The following is a 27,961-nucleotide window of genomic DNA, read 5'->3' as shown; positions in this document are numbered from 1 at the left end:
TTTTATGTTAATAACATAAGAGGAGACATAAAACATAAAAGAACATTAACAAGAACAGCATCCTGTTCTCACGCTAGGTTCCTCTGGGAAGCCTTCAATGGGGCTTCAAACCATGTTCAGATGAATGTAGTTAGAAGCCTCCACAAGATCAATAGTCGTGCATAAACTATCATCACTACCACTACTACTACTATCATTTATTAATACCCCTTCCCATCTGATTGGGTATTAAAGTTTTGGATGGTGTAGAGACTTACAACAGTGTTTGTCCAAACATGCTTAGAAGAAAAGTTCAGGGCAGTGCAAAAGAGACATTGAGGGTGAAGTTTGTAGTTGTTGTTATTACATCCATCCATCCATCCCTCCATCCATACATGAAACCTCACTCCTCCAACATGTTCCCTTCCCAACACGTTGCTTGGATGTCTAAATTCATCCACAGAGCCACAGGTGTTCCATTTTGCTGTCGTGACTAATGGCTATGCTACATATTTGTCTCATGCCTTTTATGACCATCTAAGGCCACCCTTAGGGACCCTGTAGGGACGCGGGTGGTGCTGTGGGTAAACCTCAGCGCCTAGGACTTGCCGATCGCATGGTCGGTGGTTCGAATCCCCGCAGCGGGGTGCGCTCCCGTTGCTCGGTCCCAGCGCCTGCCAACCTAGCAGTTCGAAAGCACCCCCGAGTGCAAGTAGATAAATAGGGACCGCTCCGGCGGGAAGGTAAACGGCGTTTCCGTGTGCGGCTCTGGCTCGCCAGAGTAGCTTCGTCACGCTTGCCACGTGACCCGGAAGTGTCTGCGGACAACGCTGACTCCTGGCCTCTAGAGTGAGATGAGCGCACAGCCCTAGAGACTGTCAAGACTGGCCCGTACGGGCAGGGGTACCTTTACCTTTAAGGCCACCCTAAATTAATGCTGTCAGGTGAAAAGGTGTTACCTTTTGTTTGTCTTGAACCAGCTGCCGACCATTATTAGAAAACAGAAATATCTATGCTATTCATTCATCGTTTGGTACGCCTCTATGATATCCCACCTTTCTTTTTCAGATATTCTTCGTGAGTTCAACCCTTCTCTGTTAGGCTATTCCAGTGGCAAAGGAAGCCAGAGCACATCTAATGCCTACCTGAACCAGGCTGTGGCAGGAGCCCGTGCAGAGTAAGACTAGATGTTGGGCATGTTTGTTTGTCTGTGCAGACCTGTCTGTTGCAGATGTGTTAAGCCTTTTTAGCATTTATCTGTAATGGTACTGTTGCAGAATCATAATTGGGAAGAAAAAAAGAAAATGCACTATCCTTTTATCCTGAGATGCTAAATCCTATTTTGAGAGAAGTTGATCAGTGACTGAAAGAGCATTGTCTCCACATTCTGAGGCCTCATCCATCCTGTCATTTAATGTGGTACAGCTTCCTATAACTCCACTGATTCTCCATTGTCCATATGGTATTCTCCTACAAATTGCTTTTTTCTCACGTGTTTCCCTCCTTCAGTCCAGGTTTTCAGACACCAGGGAGAGGGTATGAGGAAATCCAAATTGAGGGAGGGCAAAGTATGGGAAGGCAGTGATATGGAGAATGTCATATGGACAACAGAGAAATGGGGGGTGGCACAAGAAGCTTACTATCCACATTAAACTGCCTTGAATCCCAACTTGGGAGAAAGGTGGGATATAAATACATCAAAGAAATTAAGAAAACAAAATGGCAGTGTGGGTGAACCCTCACTTCTCCACAAGTCGAGTCGAGTCTCTGATTATTAATCTCGTTCCTACTCCTGTCCAAAAAGGAAGAGGTTTCAGCAAGGCTGTCCTCCTTGGTTATTGGGTGACTGGAGTAAATGGAGCAAATATAATCACACATCATTTAGGCACTTTCCCCAGGATGCTGGCAAAGGCTCTTTGACCACATCCCAACTCCAATGTGAACAGAAACAGGAGCTCTCCAACAGAGAGTTCCCCCCTTAAGGACCTCAGCTTGCAAATGGGAATGAACAGCTGAAAAACTCTGGCTGAGTTTTCTGTTTCTGCTTTCTCACTGAAAGTTGCATCTTCAACAATGTTTGTTGAGTAGATATCCAACTGGGAATGAAAATGTGATGTGTTTCTCTTAGAGCTGCAATGCTTAGCTGATTAATTGGTGAGAGCAACATTTTTTTATCCTCCCACGGAAAAAAAAGTTGCCCGGATTTAACCAGACAGCAGATTGTAAATCAAATCAGCTCTCATGCCTTCCTAAATCTGTTGTGGGTTTCCCCCTAACCCTTCCGTGTTGATTTGGGGAGGGGCATGGGGGGAGAGGAAGGGGAAGTTCTGTTGTGCAAATAGTGCATCGACTTTGCGGGATACCCCTTATTTCCTCCTGCAGGACAACTGCAGTGACACATGTGCGCATCATCAAAAAACAAGGGACGCATGCTTTCCCCACTTTTGAACAATGATGCTTTCCTCATTTGCAGATTTAATAGATCAATATAAATGGGTTAAAAACCATTGGGAGTGTGTGATTTCTGGTGCAGCGGCAGCTCTGACTCATCCCCATATTAATTAGCCCTGTGTGAATGTGGCCCTTCATGTCAGAAGTGGACCTCCCCACTTCTGATAATCCCCCCCCCCATAGCCACTTGAAGCTTCTGCACAGAGATGCTCTTTTTCTGCACAGTTAAATATTATCTAGGGGTGGCAGCATTTGAACTCGCCCTAGTTTGATTTGTCTCGAGTGTTTCTAAATGTATGTACTCATGCACAGTTTGGTTTCTTTCTGACAAGGTGCTTGGCTCTTCTCCAGTGCTTCCACCCACAGAAAATAAGAGCCCCCTCTCACCTTGGAAAAACAGGGAATCCTTGTATGTCAGTCACAGTTTGTACCATACGCATTGATGCCACATAATAACAGTAATTTCACCGAGGTGATAGCACACAGTAACAGAGCGCTGAGCTGATCACTCCAGCAGTTATCACCACCACCATTGCTTTTTGAAAGTCATTATCTCTGCCGGCAGAATCCTTGCAGCTATCTGTTCCACTGGCACACAATATCATTCACACATCAAGGGTTTAGCTCCCTCCCTCCATCCCTGTGAAGGGAGATTATTAAGTAACAAAGCTGTCCATCCTGAACAGGCTGCACACTCCCTTCCCTTGACCTGCTTCGTTGCAACCCTTCAGGATAGAATCGTAGAGTCAGAAGGGACATCTAATCCAACCACCTGCAATGCAGGAATCTCAACTAAAGCATCCAGTGCAACTTTGCACTGTGGCAAACATAGCAAAAACGGACAACTCGCTGCTGGGTTATCCATTACAAGGGCCAGCTCCAGGCTTGGGGGAGAGCCCTTGGTAAGATGGTGCCCAAAGAAACCCACAAACAGATACTGCTGCAACTGGCCCAGTGCTGCAGAAAGGACCAAGTCCTTCTGTGAGTGGTTAAACTTGATGCCCCAGGACTGCCACTTTTCCTCCCTAGCAGCAGCAGGTCTGCAGTGGCTCCTTTCAGCTGTCCTGATGCATAGTGATCCTGGAGAAGAGGCAACAGTCCAAACAAGATGGTGGGAGGCAGGCCCAGGACCATCTTGGCTGGCTTCATGCCAGGCTGAGGTCAGGACCCTGGGACAAAATTCTTCATTTCTTCCATAAAATTTAGGCACCACTCGATTGCTTTTTAAAATAATAGTAATAATAATAATAATACACACATGAAATCCATTTACAAAAAGAATTAAATCATAGAATTGTTGGTGAAAACAGTTAAAAGTTATTTGAAACATTCAAAAATAAAATAAAAGCAGTGATAAACTAAAAGCAGATTAAAGCACACACCATCATTCTGCATATCTGGGCAGACTTGTCTAAACAAAAATGTTTAGATGTTTAACCCCCACAACATGCTGAGTATGCCACATGTTCAAAGATGACAAAACAGGATCCTAGTTTGAGAACCAGGCAAAACTGACTTGTACCACGGAGTTAGTGACCTGCATGCCTTCTTGAAACACAGCCAGAAGAAGGAGTCTCTGTGTGCTGCTGCTACCACAGAACTGTTATTAAAAGAGGCATAGTATCTCAGGATGCCACAAGCTTAGCTTAGCTGTTGCTCCCTCTAACAACCTGGAGGAAGGAGTTGGTAGAATGTTCATTAGATTTGCACATTACAGAAAACTAGGACTCCAAATACCACAGGGGATGGGATGAAAATTCAAAATGTCCTTGATAAATTGGAGCACTGGTTGTTTGCAAAATTATACATAAGATTTAACCTGTTTCTTTTCCCAAAAGTGTGATGTATTACAAATGCATAAATTTAAAATGGGCCTGGTCAAAGTGGGATGGCTAGGACAGGGATCATTAAACATGATGTCCTCTAGGTATTGTTGATCTCCAGCTCCCATTAGCCTCAGCCAGCATAGCCAGTGGTGAGGATGATGGGAACTGTAGCCCAACAACAGGAAAGTCAAAGGTTAGCTACTCCTGGGTTAGCCTATAATGCTGCTGAGAAGCATTGTGAGCCTATGCTGAATCACGAGGGCAGATTCCCACATCTGAGCCAGTAACACAATGCATAGGGTCACATTTACTTTTTGCATGCTCAGAAAAGCTTGACGCGGAGTGATATGCAAAAAGGCATGCAAAGCTCTGTGGGTTGTGTCAGCCCACCCAGGACTGCCTCTGCACATAGCAATGGCTATTTTAGCTGGAGGTCAGTCACAGGTGTGGCTCCTGCCAGTGGTGGCTGCAAAAATCAACTCTGAGTCATCAGTGCAGCACTGCTGTAAGTGAGGCAAAGGCCATTTTTGACAGCATGAACAGAAGTGCTGCATGCAAGCCACTGGATTTAATTGTGCCGTTAGATTACTGTTATCATCTCTCCCAGCTCAGTTAGATGACAATAGCTGGGGATAATATTTTATGCCTACAGCTGATATCATGCAACCCTGAATTTATCCCGATAGAAGCTGATGCTTGGGTGAGAGACGTCTGTTTTCTGTTCCTGGCCCCAGGCCAGCGATCCACTTTTGCATATGGCAGGGAATTGCATGCACGGTAGAGCTGCTGTTCCATGGGCACATCACATTGTGGGAATCCTACTGCACACAGAAAAGCAGAGCCGTTCCACGGCTCGGCATTCCTTGTGTGCCAATCCATGTGGGATCATTCTCAGAAAGATTAGCATTGCACAAATCGGCAGGCCAGAGCTGTTGATATGATCCTGCCTGTGCAAGGTGTTCCATATGCAGAAACGGGCACAGTAGTCATGACCTGTCTGCCCTATGAGACTGGCTATTTGAACATTAAAGCAAATTTAAAGATGTTTTCATATCAGAGTTCTTTGTGTACGGTCTGTTGAATGAAGTGGCTTGGGGGGGTATGGACACAGGCCAGTACCATTTGAATTAGTTTTCCTGTTACCATATTCCGTGGAACGACACTCCCAATGGCTGTACTGATCACAAAATTCTAATCACTTGCCTTATGTTTTTTATATATTTAGAGGCCTCCTATCTCAAGCTAGAAAGCTAATAGACTTGATGAAGACTGATTCTGTGAGTTTCTGTTAATGCAATCCTTTCTTTTCTTTTCTTAATGGGTTGCATTATCTTACGCGATTTCGCAAGGGATGGGAAGGGCAGGTTAAGGTCTTAAGGATGGAATGAAGGGTTCACTTTTTAATCAAATAGAAATGGAAAACACGTAGAAATGGCTCACAAGGGATCCTTGACTAATTGTGTAATACGTTTCTTTTCTTTTTTTAAAAAAAGTTGATTTGAATATAAATACCCAGAAAAACTGCAGATAAAAGACGTATTTGTAGAAGAGGCACCCCCTCCTACTCTCTCACAAGAGGGAATGCTTTTTTATTTTTATTTTTTAAAAAACCCGTGGTGCCTGCTGTGATATATGCAGCCACCATCTAAAACTGGGGTGGCAAACCTATGGTCTTCCAGACATGATTGAACTCCAACTCCCATCATCTCTATTCAGCGTGGCTGATGGTCAAGAAAGATGGGGATTCTGGAGGGCCACAGAATCTCTATCCCTGATTTTAAAACAAAGAAAATATGCTTCGCACCCCTTTAAAATTATTGTCTTTAATTTTTCCATAAAATTTCCATAAAGTAATAAAACTGTTATTTTAGTCATGAAGATTTGATGTACGAAGATATAATCAAGGAAGGGATTGCTATTTCTCGTGCCAGCCTACCATGCATTGCTGCAGCAACACAACATCTTCCAAACAGAGTAGACTTTTTTTTAAAAAAAGGATGCAGATGCTGATGCAGTTCATTAATACTGCTAGTAGTTCAAAAAAGCCAGAGGCTACAGTGGCCAAGGTGTGGGCCGGCATGCAGGAGTGAGAGAAGAGCTCTGACGGGTACGACTGATAGGAGTGGTGGTGGTCAGATTTCTGAACCCTTTTTGAGTATGGATCTTAGGATTTACATATCTGAATAAGCATGCTTTGGGCTGCTACAGTACTACTTCAAGAGGGTGCCCAGAATGCCACTATTTTGCGGGAGAAATTCAGGAGCATACCAGAACAATAGTTTATTGCAGTGAATAAAGCACTCTGTTGCCTGAGCATGACCAAACAAAAAACAAAAAAAAAACCCACAAAAAACAACAACAAAGGACTTTTTGCAGTTAGGAAAGTGACAGGGAAATGCCCTGAAGTGTGTGGGATGAGCAAATGATTAACAGGAAGACATGTAAACACCCTGCAAGCAGTTCAGGCTGAATGCTCATTGTTATATAACTGCCCCACAAAGAAATCAGAATGATTGCTAAATAAAAAGAAGACAGGACATAATCTAACCACCACCTAAGTGTTGTGTATGCAAATCAGGATAAATGCTCGATAAACAGGATGTCTGGTGGAGTCCCTAGTGGCTCAGCAGTACACATCAGGAAAAACAGTAAACCAACTATTAAAACAGATGGGATGCCAGATGCTTCAACATGTCACTATTTAACAAGACATATAAACTTAGATTAGTTATATACCAGTTTAATCATTCTAGTATCCTGCAAAGAACCCTGGGAATTTTAGTTTTGTTCTGAAGCTTAGAATTCATACATCTCCCTGGAAAAGGGGAGTGCTGCTAAACCAATTATATAGGACCCCTGCATGGTTAAGTCCAATCAAAGGTGACCATGGGATGAGGTGCTCATCTCACTATAGGTGTTAAGTAACTCACATAGTTGCCAGTTTGGGCCGCTCAAGAAGGACCAAGCATCACTGCGGTCCAGCGTTGCAGCTGCCAGGTGTGTGCCTGCAAATCATTTGTGCATTTAATAAGATGCATGAGAAAAGTTAAAAGCGACCCATCAAACTCCCCTGAACCTTCTGAGGTTGCATTAAATCACTGCAGAGAAATTGGGCTGACAGATTTCTGTTTTTGTTCCAATGTTCTGTTTCTACAGTACAAGGTGCTGAAGCGTAACCAATGATGTCGTTGCCCCAGGAGGTCAGCCTGGTGACTAGTAGCTCTCTAAAGACCTTGCAACCTGTGATCCTTTAGCTGGCAGCCCTGGAGATTGAGCCTAAAACTTTAAACATGCAGGCAATATCCCTTGTTACTGAGCTGCAGCTCTTTGGCAGTGGTGTGCCTAGCATGCTTCTGCCCTAAGTGCAATTGTACTTCTTAAAAATGGAGATCTGGAGCCCAGTTCCTAATGTGACAGTATACAACTAGGCATGTAGGTGACACTATAGTATCATTAGTGATTTGAAATAGGCCACTGCAAAGTGAACCTGTGATTTTTTTGTTTTGTTTTATATAACCATGTGGCGCATAAAGACCTAATTTAAGATTGCTGCCCTGGTTTCCTAGGTTCTGTAAAAGTCCAAAGGAATAAGCTGACTGTGCCCCTAAAAGAGCAATTTAATTAATCCTTCTAGGCTGTTGACACAAGTATTTTTGCTTCTTGCTTTTCATTATGTTTCATCTTCTTTGTCTTTAATGTAGAAAATAAATTTCCAAGAAGACTGGAAACTTGTAACAATTTTCATAGGAGGGAATGACTTGTGTGACCATTGCAAAGATCCTGTAAGTTTCCAAGACATTATTTTAAAAGTGTTTTTCTCTGTTCAACTTATACAACACCCAGCAAGAAAATCTTACTTGTGTATCTGAGTGCTCATCCATAAATATTCCTAAGTGGTAATTGTGCAGATGCACAGGATCTGTCCTTCACATTATTTACACAGGATCTGTCCTTCACATTATTTAATATAATATTGGAATGACTCCATGTTATCTCTGTCCTACTGAGTAATGTTCGGGTTTAGGTCCGGTCCTACCATTAGGCAAAGTGAGGCTATCACCTCAGGTGGCAGATGTTGAGGGGCAAGTGGTGGCAGTTCCTCTGGCTGCTCATTCTGAGCTCCCCAGGCCTTTCTTCCTGTTGGAGGACAGAGCTGTGTTGTGCCACATGGCTTGTATTGCACCCCTAAGAGCCTACTGTGTCAGGTTTGGTGGCAGACTCTGTTCAGTTACTAGTAATGAAATAAGATTGCCACTTGCTAGTCTATTCCGCTTCTGCCCAAACATTCCTGGTTTGCTTTCTCCGCGGGGCAGGTGAGAGCAACAAGCCATCTGAACTGGGATTGTTTCTCCCGAACAAATCATGATCACCAGCCAACATGAAATCATATTTTGTTGCTAACGATTTGTTAGGGAGAACAAGACACGATCAAGGTTTGGACCAAAGCTTGACAAACCAAAGCTTCATGGCTAACTGAAGAGGAGCAATTGGACACTGTGAACTAGCATGGCTTATCATCGTGTGATAGTGGAGTTAGTGTCAGATGGGTTTAAGCATCTAGTCATGTCACCTTCTCTGTGGTGGGACCTAGAGGTCATTCAACCTGAAGATGATATCACACAAAAGCATATCTTTGAGAACTTTATTGTTGTGACTTCATCTTAAAGATAACTTTCTCTTGATAAAGTCAAAAGTTTAGATAACGGATATATAGATAATTTAATAATAGAACACTTATCATGCCATGGATCCAGCAAATCTGAAAATCTGCCACTTCCTCTAAGCCCTGCTGCAATCTTTCAGATCAACCAAGAGCGGCAGGTTAGCATACCAGGTTAGCACAGGGAGAAAGAGGGTGGCTGTTCCACAGCTGTGAAACTCTCGTCCCTTTTATGGGCACCACAACCTTTAGAAATATTGTCAAAATATTCAAGGCGGCTTGGGCTGCAACTGTGGATGGCACCTTAAGAATAATCAGGTTATTTGCAGGTTACTTGCAAGCAGGTTATTTGCAACATTATCAGGCTATTTACACGTGAAAGAGCTTCTAGAAGAAGAAGAGTTTGGATTTGATATCCCGCTTTATCACTACCCGAAGGAGTCTTAAAGCGGCTAACATTCTCCTTTCTCTTCCTCCCCCACAACAAACACTCTGTGAGGTGAGTGGGGCTGAGAGCCTTCAGAGAAGTGTGACTGGCCCAAGGTCACCCAGCAGCTGCATGTGGAGGAGCGGAGACACGAACCCGGTTCACCAGATTACAAGTCTATCGCTCTTAACCACTACACCACACTGGCTCTATGTGGACTTAGGGCTCCCAGTCTCTTCATGTGCAGCATTGACTTCCTCATTCACTTCTGTGGCCAAGGCAGCTCCATCATACACATATTCTGTTGTTCATACAATTGTTCATGCAATGTAAGTGGCAGAGTTAGCAAATGGAGCTCTGCGTGACTCTTTGCCATTACCAGTCATTATCCACCTTTAGGACTGAGTGGATTGAAGTTTAGTTCTGAATGCCTACCTGGAACCCTTATCCTAAATGTTTGCAATGCAACACAAGTGTTGCGCTGATGCACTGATAGCTTTGCCCCAAACAGCTCCATGCTCAGTTTGCCAGTGCAGCAAATCTTACATCTGCTTCTCATGTGATGCTTTGTTCTCAAGTTCCTAATCTCAAAATTTCTTACTTATTATGTCACATTTAATTGGTGTGCACTCTCGTATAAATTTCCCCTTAAAATATGAATGAATAATGAAGTTACTGGGAAAGAACTGAAGCAGACTGTGAGCAGGTCATTGTGAACACAACTCACCTCCCCCCTTTTTTCTTTCATACTATAGGTACTTTATTCTGCTGAAAATTTTGTAAGCAATATACAGGCTGCTTTGGACATACTCCATAAAGAGGTATGAAAGGACGCTTTGCCAATGGGGCTGGTAGGGGGAAGTAATGAGATGTTGATTTACTAGTAGTTGAATAGGTCACTCTAGAACATGAAATTATTTTATTTATTTATTATGGGAATTCAAAACTGGAGGATTCTCAAGACCCCAGGAGGCTGCCAAACCTGACTATTGGGCTATATTTGGCTTTAGGGTGGGTCACACATTGTTAGGTAAGGGACGCAGGTGGCGCTGTGGTCTAAACCACAGAGCCTAGGACTTGCCGATCAGACTTGTTCGAATCCCCGCAACAGGGTGAGCTCCCGTTGTTTGGTCCCAGCTCCTGCCCACCTAGCAGTTTGAAAGCACGTCAAAGTGCAAGTAGATAAATAGGTACCGCTCCGGCGGGAAGGTAAACGGTGTTTCTGTGCATTGCTCTGGTTCACCAGAAGTGACTTAGTCATGCTGGCCACATGACCCAGAAGCTGTCTGTGAACAAACACCGGCTCCCTCAGCCAGTAAAGTGAGATGAGCACCGCAACCCCAGAGTCGTCCGCGACTGGACCTAACAGGCAGGGGTACCTTTACCTTTACCTTTTACACATTGTTAGAGAACTTACTTAAATGACATTTTGCCACAGACTGAATGATACACAGGTGATTGTGCATTGTGAACACACCATTTAAAGGATGTTTCTCCATTGCAAGAGTGTGGTGTATCACACCTCAGTTTTATGCATCCAGGCGCCCATCTAATTCTTAGTAACACACAATAACATCAAACCACTGAGGTGAAGCTCTTCTCATTATTGGCTTGGAAACTGCTCTCGGCAGGACCGTTGTCTATGAATTCCATAGTACAGCCCCTTCTATTACCGATAAGGACCTAGCTTTGACGATCGTCCTCCCTATGACTTCAATGGCACTTAAGCTTTTTAGAACTAACATATCAAGGAAGAGCTCTTCAGCCTGAATTAGGGATCCCTGAATGATTGGGGCCAGGGGGTGGCAGCCAATAATTTCATCAGTTCAGTGTGTACTGTGCAGACTGGGTCAGTGGACGATGAATATGCTATATTGATCACAAGGCCAAATGTACTAAGAAGCTGGTACTACCTATTGCATTTTGCACCTACATTTTGGCAGGTTCCCCGTACATTTGTGAACCTGGTCTCCATCCTTCACATAGCAACTCTGAGGAAATTGTATCAAGACAAGAGAGTTTACTGCCCAAGACTCCTCATGAGGTAGGGAATTGACTTCTCATTTTCCTATAGTTCAGGAAACCCTGCAATATATCTGATTGAGGCAACTAGTTTTCACGTTCCATCTGTGGGTGAATTGCATTACACGTGTAAAAGAAGGTACACCTGTTATCAACAGTATTATTTTACTTCTTGAGGCACTTTCAATTATTTTACTTCAACTTTGGTTGGATGGTCATTGTCTATGTACTGTTGGTTGATATTTTTATATTGTATTATAGATTTTAATTTTTTATGTATGCCACACTAAAATCCATGAAACTGTGTTGTCTGTTTGTCTATCTATCTGTCTATCTATAGGTGTGTGTTCTATATTCTAGAGTTACTGGCAGTCATGGAATTACTACTATGGATATATAGACACACACACACATGCAGATATAAAATATTATCTTGACTTCCAGATATAAAGAACCGTGCCCATCAGTTTACATCCTAGATTACTGTTCATAATGAATAGCAACCCCTGTACAGAGAAAGTAGTTAGTGCCAAATACAGTTCTGCAGCTCAGAGTGTTTGAGAAACATGTGAAATTTTATTGCCTTGCAAATTGAAATGCATTGCAATGGTAGTGAAGCTAGTATCCACCAAGAAGGAGTCTGCATAAATCACTGTGTGCTTGGCTTGAAGCCAGGCTGATTACTCTTCTTGCCTTCCTAACTCCTGCATTCCTGCACATAATGAATCAGGGCATTCGGGAAGGATAGAAAAGGTCACAGATATCTTCAGATAATCGTTTTTCTAAGGGATCAGAGGAACTCATCTTTAATCTCTTAGGCTCTCGTCCCAGTCCTTGTCTAGTTATTAGAATCTTGCGATAAGCCTGTGCTTGCAGCAAATGACATTTGTTAAAGAGAAGCTGTAAAGGAAACACACTCAAAGGCAGTACACACAGATTGCATCCAGCCTTTCTGAAACAAGGAAATGCCCTGCATTCATCAAAAGGGAATGCTGATTGCACTCCAGTGTGAAAGTTGCAGAAGAAGAGACAGGGGAGATCAGTGTTTGTGGAGAGACAAATAAATGCCCTGATTGACTTAAACTATAATTCCTTTTTACATGATCAGAAGCCCAGGTAGGCTGAAATGGTGGAAAGTGAGTGGGTTCACTGCCTCCCGTGGGTGTAGCCAGGATTTTTGTGTGTGGGAGGGGTGGCCTTTGGGGGGGGCATAACCTCAGTTAGCTATGTATTTATTTTTTATTGATTTAGGGGGAGCAGCTGCCCCTCCCTGCCCCCCCCTTGGCTATGCCCATGCCTCCAACCCTACTCTCAGCCTCCATGTGTTGATCAGCACTGTGTCCACATACATGACATATGTGTACACAGAGCCAATACATGGAGATCAGGAATAGCTACAAGCAACACAATCCTGTCCCCACTCTGTATGTTCAGGCTTTGTGGACCTTACCATATGGAAAGGACGATAGTTGTTTGGAAATCTGCAAGTCTGAAGCAAGTTCAGGGATGAATTTTCTAAAATGAGAGGTTCTGCTGCTCGAGTTTTCCTGGCCTTCTGACTTAGAATCACAGAATTGTGGAGTTGGAAGGGACCCCAAGGGTCATGTAATCCAACCTCCTACAATGCAGGAATCTCAGCTAAAGCATCCAGGATAGATGGTCATTCAACCTCTGTTTAAAAACAACTGAGGAAGGAGAGTCCACAGCCTCCCCAGACATACCGTTCCACTGCTGAACTGCTCTTACTGTCAAAAAGTTTTTCCTGATGTTTAGTCGGAATCTCCTTTTTTGTAACTTGAAGTCATTGGTTCGATTCCTACCCTCCAGAGCCGGGGAAGTCAAGCTTGCTTCATCTTCCCTTAAGATATTTAGGGGATGCGTTACTGTTTGAAGAGCCATCTACCATTTTCCTCCTTTCTAGATCTCTTTGTACCTGTGTTTTGAACCCCAATGATAACTCTACTGAAATTGAGACGCTGGAGTTGTTTAACAAAAGGTATCAGGTAAGGAAACTTAATAATCTTCCCTTTCATCACATTTAGAAGCAGGTTGCCAGACCCAACTCCTCAAGTAATAGTTGCAAGCAAGCAACAAATAGATGAAACTTTCATAATAGGTTACCTCTTACTTCATTCTTACCTCATGGCCACAGCATTTTCCTGCCCCCCGCCACTGTCCAGGCAATTGGTAGCGACATCAGTCACAGTATGGAGGACAGGGGCGGGTAACACCAACTGCTCCTGCCCCAATAGGCAATGGTAGTGCAAATACTCAAACTTGGGCCAGTCGTTGTTGTTTTACCTACTCTGTATAACCTTTTGACAGCAGGTTATATAGAAAAATCTAAGGGAGGTAGAAGAGCAGCAGCAGGTAAATGACCTTCATAAAGTTCTGCTTGGTGGAAGTTTCCGAGTTCTGAATTATTTATCCATGCAGTGACATTTGCTGAATAAATTTATATCTGAATTTTATGTCGCATTCTCCCACCCACCCTTCTTTTTCAGTGGAAACTAGATGAGGCATGCTTGCCTAGCCAATTTTAATATTTTAAAAATGTCACTTTTCCTTTCCTCACCCTCACTTTAGTGTTTCCTTGCAGTACTGGGCATGCATTCACAGAGGTTTGTGGTAGCAACTGAGGGAAGTTGGCTACTTGGCAATGAATGAGACTTCTCAGTTGCACTGCAACAGAAAACAGCAGCAGCAAGACATAAGAAAGGATCTAGCATTTAATGTCTTGCGTCAGTTTCCACTGACCATGTGGAATCGTAACTAAGGCCTATAGAATATTGACCATGTTGGTATATTTCAGCAGGATCCTTCTCCATTTTTGGTTTGTAAGCTTTTCTGGGTTGACACTTTCCTCAGTTACTGACCCCATAGTCTCTGCTGAGCATCTGTCCCTAATGTGTCACATATTCCTTCCAATCAACCTCTGCTGGAGAAAGGAAGTCTATTGCCTCTTTATCAGGTCTTTCACGACACAACAGAACGAACTTTAGAAGGTTAAAACAAATTTTCCCCCCTTCCAGTAGCACCTTAAAGACCAACTAAGTTAGTTCTTGGTATGAGCTTTCGTGTGCATGCACACTTCTTCAGATATCTGAAGAGGTATCTGAAGAAGTGTGCATGCACACGAAAGCTCATACCAAGAACTAACTTAGTTGGTCTTTAAGGTGCTACTGGAAGGAAAAAATTTTTTGTTTTGACTATGGTAGACCAACACGGCTACCTATCTGTATTTAGAAGGTTAATCCAACATATTTAGTCACAAGCCATGTTCTAACGCCATCTTATTATCCTATTTTGCCATGTTGTCTTGGTGCTTACCGCAGTCTTCCTAAGCCTTAAGCTTAGGATGCCCAGAATACAAAATCTCTGGGATAATATTGAAAAGAATTATATGTCACCTTCTCTACTAAATACTACGGAAAGGACAAATAGACGTGAAAAGACAGAGGAGCTGCTGTGTGCTCAAATAAGTATTAGGTGACCTGGTTAGAGGCAAATGAAGATTAAGCAAAGGATTCAGGAAGGACATGTGTTTGGGGGCTTTGAAATGTGGTTTAGTAGGACAGTGAACAAAGGCAGTGTGGAGGGAGGAAGGGGAGCTGCAGGAGAATAGAAAATGGATTGAAACAGTCTGCAATTAAGAAAAAGGAATCTTTTTTTACCAGGGATTTCAATGGGAGAACTCTGATACCATAAGAGAGAGCTGCTGTAGTGCAGCAGCTGAGAGTGTGAAGCCTGAGGAAATCTGAATAGGAAATCTGTAATTAGATCTTCCACCTTGGTTATTAGCTAAAAGTCACCTATGGTGGGCTGGCTCCCGCCCCCCAGAGCATCCACATCCACATCCCTGCTCTCTGTCTGTCTGTCTTCCTGCTGCCCTTGGGAGGGGGACTATTGTAATATGCTGTACCTGGGATTGCCCTTGAAGATGGTCCAGAAGCCACAGCTAGTGCAGAATGCCACCCTAGTTTTCCATCCCCCACCCTGCAACAGTCAGCCAACATTCCTTGGCCACTGAATGCATTCCTTGACCACTGTCTAGAGATTTTTCTTTGGGGTGGTAGTATCTTTCTGCAAACACTGGCATCTCCCTAAGTCTGAAGAACTGAGTTCACTAGCAAAGTATACACACATTAAGAGTTCCCCATTCCCATGTCCTAGGTAATGTGCTTGCACCCTGAGTTGGCTATATCTCATTTTTAAAGCCGTGTCTTTATCACACACTAGTCTGTGTATTAGGCTTACATCTCAATAAGGCCCTGAGTGATGGTTGGAGCTAGTTCTTCTGCCTGCTGTGATGTTCTTCCCTGTTTCTCTGCATCTAAAAAGAAGCCAGGCACTGCTTCGGAAGAATAAACAAGCAAGCTGTTATGTACTGAGTTGAATGGGATCCAAAATGCAGCAGTCTAATTGGTCATAGAACAATAGGATTCAGAATGCAGCAGTCTGATTAGTCCACAGGAGCCACCCAATCCAGCTCCAGGTGGAAGTGAATCCGCAACCTGATTGGCCTACAGGAGAATCCCGGAATTAGCCAATCACGTGGGGCCACTGTGTAAATAATGTATATAAAGCAGTCATTCTAGGGGAATTTCCATAACCTCCTCACCACTATGAGCTGAATAAAGAGCATGAAATCCACTCTTGAATCTGAGTATACAAGCACTGCTCAGAAAGGCTCAGAAGGAGGCTCTCTCCAATGGTGGTTTTAGCAGCTGCCAGAATGTTGGCTGCTGTAGCCACCCAGAGTTTTATCACCACATGGAGGCTCAGTGCACTAAACCTTTTCTCTACCCAGTATTTCTTCATTGAGGTGTCTGGCTTCGATTTCTGGTTTAGCAGCCCTACTGTGGTGCAATGACTGTGGGTTTTGCTTTGCTAGGAGGGAATTCATGGCTTAGTCGAGAGTGGAAGGTATGACGCGAAGGAAGATTTCACAGTGGTTGTGCAACCGTTTTTTGAAGAAGTGAGAATGCCGGAGACTCCGGTAAAGTACAAAATTGCATGTATGCATGTGTTTTGCTTTAAACCGTTAATTTACTGTCCATGTTCCCAACATTTATAGCTCATTTAAATAGGAATAAGTTGTCAGGGTACATATTTCCACATGACTACGTGTCATAGGACCCTTTTGCCACATAACATTGGTCTGTGAACAGCTTGTATTCACACTAACTTGGTGAATTTACACACACACACACACACACACACACACACTCCTGTGTGAAATGGGGAGGGGTTTGGACAAGACCAAGTTAATAGTCTCAGGATGCCTGCAAATGTTTCCTGACAGAGGCACATCCTTTGTTGATGAAAGTACTGGATGGCCCAATAAAATTGTTTTGGAGGAGATGATTCATTCTGATTTCCCACTCTAGTCAGAGCAAGGGAGCCAGCTAGCTAGGTGTGAGTAAAGAACAGTGGACTGCCATTTGAGTAAAAGACTAAGAAAGGACCAGAGACAAAACAGAGACAGAAAGCTGAATTCAGAGCCATAAGCTAATAGCATTTTTAGGTACCTGCTGCCTTTCTCTGCCCATTGGATGTGGAAACTTTCCATTGCAGTGTTTAAGCTGCTTTCTTCCAAAGGGAAAACAAACAAACCTGGCTAAGTGCTGCATCCCTAGAACTTATCTGGAAAATGGAGTGAGGGTAACAATATATTCCTGGGTATGGGCAATCATTGTTCTTTTCCCACATATTGTCTCCAGTCTCAGATGCTGTGATGGAATCACAACAACAACAACAACAACAACAAATTTATTATTTATACCCCGCCCATCTGGCAGCCACTCTGGGCGGCTTCTAACAGAAAATTAAAATACAATGAAAGTGATATAGTACAGTGGTATCTCGGGTTACAAACACCTCGGGCACAAACACTTCAGGTTACAGACTCCACTAACCCGGAAGTAGTACCTCAGGTTAAGAACTTTGTCCCAGGATGAGAACAGAAATTGTGCGGTGGCAGCAGGAGGCCCCATTAGCTAAAGTGGTACCTCAGGTTAAGAACAGTTTCAGGTTAAGAACAGACCTCTGGAACGAATTAAGTTTGTAACCAGAGGTACCACTGTATATAGAGAACAGCAGTGGGATGAGATGATGCAGATATTATTCAAACTATAATGTGAATGGCCACTGGGCTTCTCTAAGCTTCACACAGAATTATGTCACTTGCATATCTTTGCCATTTGGTCCCACTGTTTATTTTCTTCATGCATCATGGCCTCTGATTACTGAAAGCTTAACCCACCACAAATGTTAGTCTTTGAGGTACTACAAGGCTCTTAATTTCCCCCACCTTCCTGTCACCTTCTGAAAGCCCCATCATAAAGTGGTTGTCTCTTTCTTTAGGAAGGGTTGCCCGATTCCTCCTATTTTGCCCCAGACTGCTTCCACTTCAGCCAGAAGGGTCATTCCCAAGGTGCTCGGGCTCTGTGGAATAACATGGTAAGAAAAATCTCTCTCAATGCAATCATCAGACCTCTAAAATCTTCCAGTGAATGTGATTTGCACCAAAAGAACCCTCCAAGAATTGCATCAGCTTGGCTGAACTTCATTGATTTTTAAAAAATATTTATTAAGTTTCTATTTTATCAAATTTAAACAAATCCTTATTATATTCATTACATATTTGTCTCATGGTTTCCATAATTCATTATTACTTCATAGCATTTATACATTTTCCCATTTACATTTCATTCCTTCCATTAATCACAAATTTTTAAATAAATATAAAAAGGTACAAATCCTTAACATTGCAAGTTTTCTTACAACAACCCTACTAGTGTTGTTAATTGTTTACAATTGTCCGTCAAATATTGTGCTGAACTTCAATGATGCTCCTGGCAGATTAGGGCTAATTGAATTGTTCTCTGTGGTAGATGTTTTTACATCAGACATATTTCAAAAATTACTCACGGGAACTAGCTCTGTATACTCCTGAAATGTGCTTAAAGAAACTGATTGGATTGGGGCTAGAGCAGCTGTTCTCAAATTTTGTTCTCTGAGCCACATTTTCAGAATAATTTTTTTTGTCACGCCACACCACTTTTTTTTTTTAATTGCAAAGAAATACATTGGAAAACACAACTAGGGTTGTCCTCCATATCACTTGAGGCTCTTACTCTCATTTAGAAAGGATATTTATCCATATTCTGCAAATAAAAATAAAAAATATTTCTACATTGCACTGAAATGTTTAAATGTTTCTTTGGGTGTCCTGGAATCTTCTTGCCATACTTGCCATCCTCTCCTGCCATGCCAGCGTGACATTTCACACCATTTGAGAATATCTATAGGCAAAAATCTTGCAAATATGGCATTGGTTCTACCACTTGTATTCTACCATTACTTCTAAAACAAAAGATCAGGTTTGCTTGAGTTTTTATTTCTCATTCTCAACTGTAGTCCAGTTACACATTCCCAAAGAGAAGCAAGTTACCGTATTTTTCGCTCTATAAGAGAAAGTTTTTGCTCTAGTTTTTAGAGGAGGAATACAAGAAAAAAAATATTCTGTTGTTGAAGAGGAAGGAGGAGGGAGGATAAGGCTAAGGCATCACAAGAGGCACTGAACAGCTCTCCCTCTTGCTGTTCTGGCTTCAGCGATAGCTGCGCATCCTGCATTTGCTCCATAAGACGCACACACATTTCCCCTTACTTTTTAGGAGGGAAAAAGTGCATCTTACAGAGCGAAAAATACGGTACTTCATAATAATCCAAATGCATGTGGGGAAAAGGTGCTATTCTTACCTGGCAGAGAAGCAGACACCTAGGCCTCATCCATACTATACATTTAAAGCAGCATTAGACCACTTTAAACAGTCATGGCTTCCCCCAAAGAAACCTGGGAACTTTATTTTTTGTTAAGGCTGCCAAGAATTGTTAGGAGACCCTTGTTGCCCTCACAGAGCAATAATTCTCAGGACGGTTTAACAGTCGATCAGTCTTCCTTCCTTCCTTCATCATTTTATTTGTATGCTGCCTTTCCATAGTTAAAATCATGTTCAAGGCAGCTTACTACATGGAGGGCGGAAATTACATACCATAACTGCAAGGAACTCTGAAAATTGTAACTGTGTGAAGGGTAGAGGGGTCTCCTCATATCTTTCAGCACCTGTGACAAACTACATTTCCGAGGATTCTTTGCGGGCGGCAGTAAGCTGCAGGGGTTTAACGTTGTATAATACTGCTTGAAATATATGGTGCAGGTTGAGCCTTAGAAACAAATCTGCTCTGTGACTATAAATGTGTTTTAATTTGATGAACGAGCAAACTGACCTGCAGGAGACATGGCCTGTGTGTGTGTGTTGACTCTTTGCCAAAGTCCTGTCTATTGCATTCTTCTCTCCCTTTGTAATTTGCATCTTTTGCATCCTAAAGTGAAAGATGCAGCAGGATCAAATGGTGTTTTAGTTCAGAAGTCAATGTAACGATGAATCTGCAATTATGCATCGGCTTCTTCCTTCCCCCAAAGGTTATGCAGCTTATAGTGACTGACTCCCCCCTCCCTGCCTGTTTTATTCCTCATCCCATGCTGACTCTTCTTCTTCTTTGATACAGCTAGAACCCCTTGGGGAGAAGTCAAAACTGCAAGCTCTTGAAATGATGATAACCCTCAAATGTCCAGATCAGGTAAAGCGAATCTTCTCAGGAATATTTAACAGTGTTGCTCTTATTAACTAGCTGATGCCCAGCATGATTTGATAGGCGTGTTTTTCCTTCCTTGCTTGCTCTGTCTGTTGAAGAGACAAACTAGCATCGCCGCCATCTTGTTTCTACTCTGGGGCCTATGAATTGCAGAAACTCACAAAGTGGGAAGGAAGCGCACCAGGCAGCTAGTTCTCTGGTGGAGCACATGCAGCAGTGGCTTAATTCACACAAACAGTAGGATGCTGTCACAAACTGATGGAGTTGGGAAGGGGACATTCTAGTTTTGATGGAGGAAGAGCATTTGCTGTTTTCCAGACAGGCCTGAACAGCAGAGGTTGGTCCATTTTTGAGGGTGCACTGCCCCACCAACCTCAGACAATCCCCACCTTCCTGCCTTCTTATGTACATTGGTTTATTTATTTATAAAAATATTTATATGCTGCTGTATATACACAGCAGTTTACAGCAATATAAAACTTCCTCCTCCACTGTAGCAGCTTCATAGACATAGCTATCTCTGCTCTCTAGGGCAATGTCTTTATTTTGACTTGGGTTATCCCTGTTTCATAGGCCCAACCATACTTAATGACATACCGAAACAGCAACTATACCTACACCAGTGAGACCACTGCAGATTATGGAAGCCAGATGCTGTGTGGGGATAGAGCTCCATCCATCAACTTCCCTACTTCAGGTAAACTAAGATGCTTGACATCAAAGCCAGCCAAGTGAAAGTCCATCACTGTACAGTGGTACCTCAGGTTACATACGCTTCAGGTTACAGACTCCACAAACCCAGAAATAGTGCTTCAGGTTAAGAACTTTGCTTCAGGATGAGAACAGAAATCGCACGGCGGTGGCGCAGCAGCAGCGGGAGGCCCCATTAGCTAAAGTGGTGCTTAAGGTTAAGAACAGTTTCAGGTTAAGAACGGACCTCCAGAACGAATTAAGTTCTTAACCCAAGATACCACTGTACTGAGTTCAGTGGAATGGTATTCTTTAAGGCAAGGAGAAATACTTGGTTTGCACAAAAGATAGAAGCCCCATTTAAGCATTTACAACAGGAGTAGGACTCTGCTTCTACTCTGTCCCTGGTGTTACATCTCTCTTGCCATGCAGCACTCAAGTTTTGCGAGTTGAGCATATGGATCTGAAAAGGGTTTCCTTCATGCAGGCAGCTGCTCAAACACAGGGGCTCCACCCAAATTTGTGGGTGTCTTGCTTGAATGGAGCCCTACAGGCAAGCAGCTGCTTGTTCAAGTGGCTACTTTTCCAGGTCTGTGCTCAACACATAGCGATGAAGCTGCAATGTCATGGCTAGGACTAGAAGCCCAGGCCCTGCTTCTCCAGTTACAAGTGAGTGCCCTTCGTATAAATAGTGAATAGGGGTAACGTTGTGCCTTAAAAGTAAGCAGCCTGAACCTTTGTGGGCTTGTGTGGAAGTAACTTTCACTAAGTTCCATAGGACTTGCTCCCAGAGAAGTGCATATAGGATTGCAGTCTAATTTATTTGCTTTTGAAAGCAAAACGATTAGCAAATAGCTCAGCAATGGAAAAGCCAAACTGAAATACCCCTGAACTTATGGGAAAGTAGTATCTGGGATACAGCAATGTCTGAGCATCTCACCAGACCATAGCTGTCAACATTTCCCTTTTTTAAAGGGAAATTCCCTTATTCCAAATAGGATTCCTTGCAAGAAAAGGGAAAAGTTGACAGCTATGCACCACACACAGGAGGGCCATTAAAGGCATAACGAATAGAGACACCTTCCAAGTAACGTGGGCCCCATTTTTTAATTATGTTAATAGCCCAAATCAAGAGCTGGTTATACCAACCACTCAATATTCTCAGTGGAGGGGTTACGTAAGGTAATAGGTTTGAACGTTGAATGTGTAAGTGTATGTCTAGAGACAGCGGATAAAACAAACATCATTAGCTGTACTGCTGGATAAGTGTTTAATGGTTATTGTATTTGTATTGGTTTAAAAACCAATAAAAATTAGTTTTTTAAAAAAATCCTACTTCATGCATTTGCACAGCTGCTGAAGTAGGTTCTTATTTACAAAAACATTTTTGCAATGAGGGTATTTGCTGCACAGGGGTAGCCAATAATGTACCTTCCAGATGTTTTGGACTACAGTTCCTACCATCTCTGACCATTGGCCAAACTGACTAGAGCAGATGGGACTTACAGTCCACAAGAGCCCTATGGTGGTGATCCCTGAGTTAGTCTTTAAGGTGCCACAGGTCTCTTTGTCTTCCTGACCCTGCGGTGTGTTAGAACAGCTCCTCTCTTTCTGCAATTTGTTTGCATAACTTGCCGAAATATGATGATGTGACGCTTGCTCAGCTAGTTCATCAGCATGCTTGCTCAGCTAGTTAGAAGGAATCATCCTTTCAGGTAATTTGCAGGCTGACTTGCTGTAAATAATTCGTTGCAACTTCAAGTCCTCATATACATTTCAGAACTTGGCTATACTTTTATAATGCTGCTAGTAGTAAATGAAGCTTGGCACCCCCTTAAATGCTATTAGAAGATGCATCCTTTCCAACTCATAGTTGACGTTTCATCCTACATGAAGCTTGGCTTGCTTTGTGTAGGAATACAGGTCTCCTGTGAGGTAAACTTCCAATCCTGTGTTTTGCCCATTATTTGCAAAATAAACCCAACCCATTTCACTCTTTCCTAGAAATCTGTGTACCTTCAGATGTTAAATGGGCATAAAATAAGAGCAGGATGAGGAGCGTGGTAACACTTCAGACTTCTCTCCTCAATCTAAATCATTATTAAGAATTAGTGCAGTTCAGGGTTAGCCAAGATGGCACCTTTACGATGATAACTTCCATCATCCCTGACCATGGGCCAAGCTGGCTGGCTCTAGTGGGGGTTGTACTCCACAACATCTGGAGGGCACCATGTTGCGTATCCTATACCAGGGTAGGATATCTGTCGTGGTTACCCCACCCACAAAGGAATTAAAATACATATGGGCTGAATACTTTGTCCCATCACTACTTAAAATGGGTATCCCCTAAACCTCCCACCAACTTGAAAAAGTTTAGAATACCCATATCAATATTATAACCCTTTGGTGCATGCTTAACCATTTTAGAATTATATTCCGGTGCTGTAGTATTTTTAACATTGTTCCACTTATAGAGCTGGTATCTTATAATCCATAGGAGTGCCAGATATATATGGAAAACCAACTCCTTGTGTTGTGCAAAGATTCAGTGCTGAACAGAATTAAACAGCCTGATCCTATCCTTTGAACCTTTTGATAATCAAAATCCTTAATGGTAGCTTAGGCATTCAGCCTCTTCACTGATAGATTGATCAGTATGTTTCTATCTTACCCTACACGGCCATTGTTTTATTTTATACAAAACTGCTAAATTTTGTGAATCAGAGCACGTTTGATGTCTCTCAGCACTGGAGTATAAACATTCACTAATTCACATCCTATGATTAACATAATTCTCCTTCCTGTTGCAAATTTAACCACATCTTTTTCTTTCATTCTTTTTCCTTATAGTGCATAGCTTGAAACCAGCTGACGTGCAAGTAATTGCTGCCCTGGGGGATTCCTTGACTGTAAGAAACATTTTTTGCCATCCCCCAAAGCGAGCTGCATCACAGGTTGCTTGCTTAGACGGAGGAGGGTATTTGGCTGACATACTGGCTTGTGGCATGTAGAATACTTTAGCATGCCAAGCAGATGGAACATTTGCTACAGCCAGGGTGTGTGTCATCACTGATGGGAGATAGTGGCCACCACATTTATATGTAAGATGGCTGCATGCACCGCTCCGCACATAGATTTCCTTATTCCCAATCATCCACGTAGCTAGCCAGAGTTCTTGGTGATGGTTCCAAGCAGTGCCAGATTTACATATAAGCTAAACAAGCTATAGCTTAGGGCCCCACTCTCTTGGGGGCCCAAATTTTTTTTAAAGGAAAAGAAAACTGGATGTACATTTCCAAAATATAAGATAAAAAACAAATAAAATAAAACCTACATACAGCAACAGTGTTTTGTGTTGTATAGGCTCCTCTGATGTAAGTAGTGGGCCCCACCTACTAGCCTGCTCCCTAAAATATCACTGGTTTGCTCATTTCTATATATAGGGTACCATATAACATATATTCAACACAAAAAACAGCGACAATTTGTTGTTGACAAAGGACAGCTGGACATATAAAGGGCCCCATTACCTTCAGTCGCTTGGGGCCTCATCAAACCTAAATCTGGTCCTGGTTCCAAGGCTCTAGAACTCCTTGCCAGTTGAGGTCCAGCTTCAAATACCTTTTTCTGGCAGACTAATCAAGGGCAGCAGTTGCAGCCCAGTGTGGAAACCCCTCACACCCCAGAGGGCAAAATGACTTCACCATGGTGACCAGCCATTGGAACGCCTCCTTGGCCAGCTGCCATCACAAAGTTTGAAATTGCCCTATCAGGTGCAAGCTGAGGGGTGGAGCCAGGATGGGGATGAAGGCTGACTGTGTCCAGTTGGCCCCATCTTCAAAGACCTTTCACCGTCCGGCCGACAAAGTTTTCTTTAAATAGGCCATTCCCCTATGTTGTAAATGTGTTGAAATAAGTTTTAGCTGGTGTTTTTATTGAAGTTTTTCCTACCTGATATTTTCTGGGGGTTCTTTGATATCATTGCTGTTTTATTGTATTTTATTATGTGTTTTATAATATTCTGATTATCATTAGGCAGGAAAAAAAAACTAAAAATAGCCAAAACTCTTCCCCCATATGCCACATTATGTAAAGTGCCAAATTATCATCTAATCCAGCCAGTCATTTGCGCACATGCACCAACTCCATTTCACATTCTTTGTATTATCCTCTACAGAGTGAATATGGGACAGGGTGTTGTAAAAGTTCATTGGCCTGATTGGGTGCCACTTCTCGATTAATTGCCCCATTTATTGTCCAGTTATCTCGAGTCATGCTGATAATGTTTCTAAACCCGGCTTCACGCAGCCATAAATCCTGTTGATGGAACACAGTGTACATAGCAACTGCTTTAGAGCTTTCAAAATGCCATGGAGCATCTGACAAAAAGGGTCAGCTGCCCTTGTTCTAGGAGCCCGAAACCTTAAAAGTACACTTTTCATTATGAACAACAACAAAACAAAATACGTGAGTTGCCAACTTCATCTATCTCTTTGGTCTCTCTGAGGCAGGCTGGTAATGGCATTGGAGCAAAACCAAATGACCTGATGGATATGAATACGCAGTATTGGGGGCTGGCTTGGAGGTAGGTACCTATCCTTGTGATTTTGCTCCACAAATAGCCACTGACTTGCATTTGTGGATATTTCCTCCCACATACAGTAGGCAGTTTTAGAGCATTGTGTCTAGTTTCTTTGCACTGGGCACTGAGCCTAGGGGGCACTGCAGGGCGTCACATGTAGTGAACTGAGCAGAACGAATGGCGAGAGGTGGGGTGGGTGTCGAATCTGGGCCTCACACAGGGCACCACTGAAATTTGAAAGACCGAAGTCTGCCTCCCACCTAAATAAAAGGGGTAGGAAGTAAACAAAAGGAAACGCCACAATTATTCTGATAGGGAGACTAGCTTGTGAATGTTGAATTTTGAAACTCTTCAGCGCCAAGGTTAGTCAAGATATTTTGGCCCCCGAGGCAGAAAATCCCACAGGCACCTCTCCACATTATCTCCATTGCAAAAGCATGAAATGTACTTTTTGGTGTTTGTCATTGTTCCTCTTACTGGCTAAAACTTGACTAAGAGGCTCTTTCTTTCTTTCTTTCTTTCTTTCTTTCTTTCTTTCTTTCTTTCTTTCTTTCTTTCTTTCTTTCTTTCTTTCTTCTCTTATTGCAGCATTGGAGGAGATGCTTCATTAAGGAATGTAACAACTTTGCCCAGTAAGTAAAACTCAAGGGGTTGGATCCAGATTTACAAAGCAATCCTAAGAACAGGAAGCTGGCGGAATTTATGGTGGCTTAAATTAAACATGCACAAATTACCCCTATTTCAAACTCCTTTCAGGAGTGGGACTACTGCGGCTGACCTGGCCTAAGCCTGGCAGAGGGAAAGTAAGCCTTTAAAATGCAGTTTACTTACATCTCCCTTTTTGCCGGCATAAGTTCCACCAGGTTGCCAGGTCACATGACTAAGCTGAATGGAGTTAGGCTCCAGCTTAAATCCATTCTGCCTGGTGCCATCCTGCCACTCCCCCAGGGCTTGACATCCTCCAACATTTCCCCTACTTTGTCATCCTATTGTCTTCTCCAACCACCCAGCCAAGATCTTCTCAGGTTCCTGACTCCGCATCAATTATTTCACCTATATACTTCCAAGCTACTCACTCATTTACTAGAATAATACGTGTACTGCTTTCTGCTTATGGTGGTAGTGCTCAAAGTGGTAACAACATTAAAACAACAATAAAACGACAACCAGTAAACAATTTGAACAACAAGAAAACAGGAGGTTTTTTAAACCACCAAAGTTATTATTTTCTTTCTTTCAGATATCCTCCGTGAGTTCAATGCTAACCTCACGGGATATTCGACTGGCACAGGAGACCTAAGAAAGCCAACTGCCTTTCTCAACCAAGCAGTTCCAAGAGCACCAGCTGAGTAGGTCTATCCACAGCATAGTGTCATGTGGAAATTGTTCAGCTCACGGCGGTGGTGTGGCGCATGCCCATCACGTCATCCTCATGCAGCCCCTGCAGCATCACAAAGTGGCACTGGACTAGCAGGGCTTGCTTGTTGTGCCTGCCAAGGGCTGCGGGCGGGCGGGCAGCAGCAGCACAGGGTTGGCAGAGCAGCAAGGAGCAGAATGCACCCCCCAAAATGCGCCTGGTGCCACTGCCCCTCTGCCCCCCCCAGGTCACATCCATACCCCATGTTTAACTCACTTATATCACTTTGACAGCCATGGCTTCCTCTGAAGAATCCTGGGTACTATAGTTTGCTAAGGGAACTGTAAAGGTAAAAAAGTAAAGGACCTCTGGACGGTTAAGTCCAGTCAAAGGCGACTATCTCATCTCGCTTTCAGGCCGATGGAGCCAGTGTTTGTCCACAGACAGCTTTCTGGGTCATGTGGCCAGCACGACTAAACTGATTCTAGCACAATTGAACACCGTGATGGGAGCCAGAGCACACGGAAACACTGTTTACCTTCCCGCCACAGTGGTACCTATTTATCTACTTGCACTTGCGTGCTTTCGAACTGTAACTCCATGAGGACTCTCAAGGGAAACCATGTCTGTTAAAGTGGTACCAATTAAAGTGGCTTTAAATACGTAGCATGGATGTGACCCCAGCCTAACTAGGCCTTGATAGAAAGGAGGTGAGTCCTAAGTATTGCCCAGCTTCTTTGTCTTGCAGTCATTCTGTGAAAACATGAAGGAAGTTGCTTTCATAGATATTTATCCATATGGTTCATATTTAGTACAGTGAGAGAAGGCAGGTGTTCCCCTTTCCCATAGTCTCATTTATTGTCTTTATGTGCTCAGATACTATGGTGATGTCCCTGAACTCTCAAAGACACACATATTAGAAGTCATTTCTACCACATAGTATTTACAGCCTTATCTGGCAGAGATAAAGTAAACTTGATATGGTTCCTGGAATACCATACAGCAACAAAAGGAAGAAAAGAATTACCTTACCTAATCCGACTATTCCTCTCTGCTGATATGAAACCATTTTTTATTTTCATTTTCATTGTCGAAGAATGTAAATCAAAACCAAGAACCCAAAGTAGCATTTGGAATGTCACACAATCCTAATCATGGGAAAGAAATGAAATGTGTTTCAGCTCATTCCAAGCCCTGGAGCTTCCTTAAAAGCCTAACGTTTCCATTAGTCTTCTGGGTTGTTGTTTTTTTGCAGACTGCTTTTTCATGCACTTGTTTCAGTCAGGGACTATAGAGCAAAGCTAGG

The 27,961-nt window shown here is 42.9% G+C and overlaps 1 protein-coding gene across 1 annotated transcript in view; it reads left to right on the top strand.

The window, feature by feature from the left end:
• PLB1 (phospholipase B1) overlaps window positions 1–27,961 on the top strand; it is a 106,542-nt gene that overhangs the window by 38,054 nt on the left and 40,527 nt on the right. Inside the window, exons 22-35 of the mRNA XM_081904735.1 lie at window positions 1,048–1,156; window positions 5,482–5,533; window positions 7,958–8,038; window positions 10,099–10,164; window positions 11,287–11,387; window positions 13,287–13,368; window positions 16,260–16,364; window positions 17,732–17,827; window positions 19,940–20,011; window positions 20,600–20,723; window positions 23,567–23,625; window positions 25,228–25,301; window positions 25,887–25,930; window positions 26,539–26,647. Of these exons, the coding sequence (XP_081760861.1) occupies window positions 1,048–1,156; window positions 5,482–5,533; window positions 7,958–8,038; window positions 10,099–10,164; window positions 11,287–11,387; window positions 13,287–13,368; window positions 16,260–16,364; window positions 17,732–17,827; window positions 19,940–20,011; window positions 20,600–20,723; window positions 23,567–23,625; window positions 25,228–25,301; window positions 25,887–25,930; window positions 26,539–26,647 (1,174 nt within the window). The remainder of the gene's footprint in view (window positions 1–1,047; window positions 1,157–5,481; window positions 5,534–7,957; window positions 8,039–10,098; window positions 10,165–11,286; window positions 11,388–13,286; window positions 13,369–16,259; window positions 16,365–17,731; window positions 17,828–19,939; window positions 20,012–20,599; window positions 20,724–23,566; window positions 23,626–25,227; window positions 25,302–25,886; window positions 25,931–26,538; window positions 26,648–27,961) is intronic.

This window comes from Podarcis melisellensis (assembly GCF_964234715.1).
Source record: "Podarcis melisellensis genome assembly, chromosome: 3".
Classification (NCBI taxonomy): domain Eukaryota; kingdom Metazoa; phylum Chordata; class Lepidosauria; order Squamata; family Lacertidae; genus Podarcis; species Podarcis melisellensis.
This window is presented reverse-complemented; position numbering and strand designations above follow the sequence as displayed.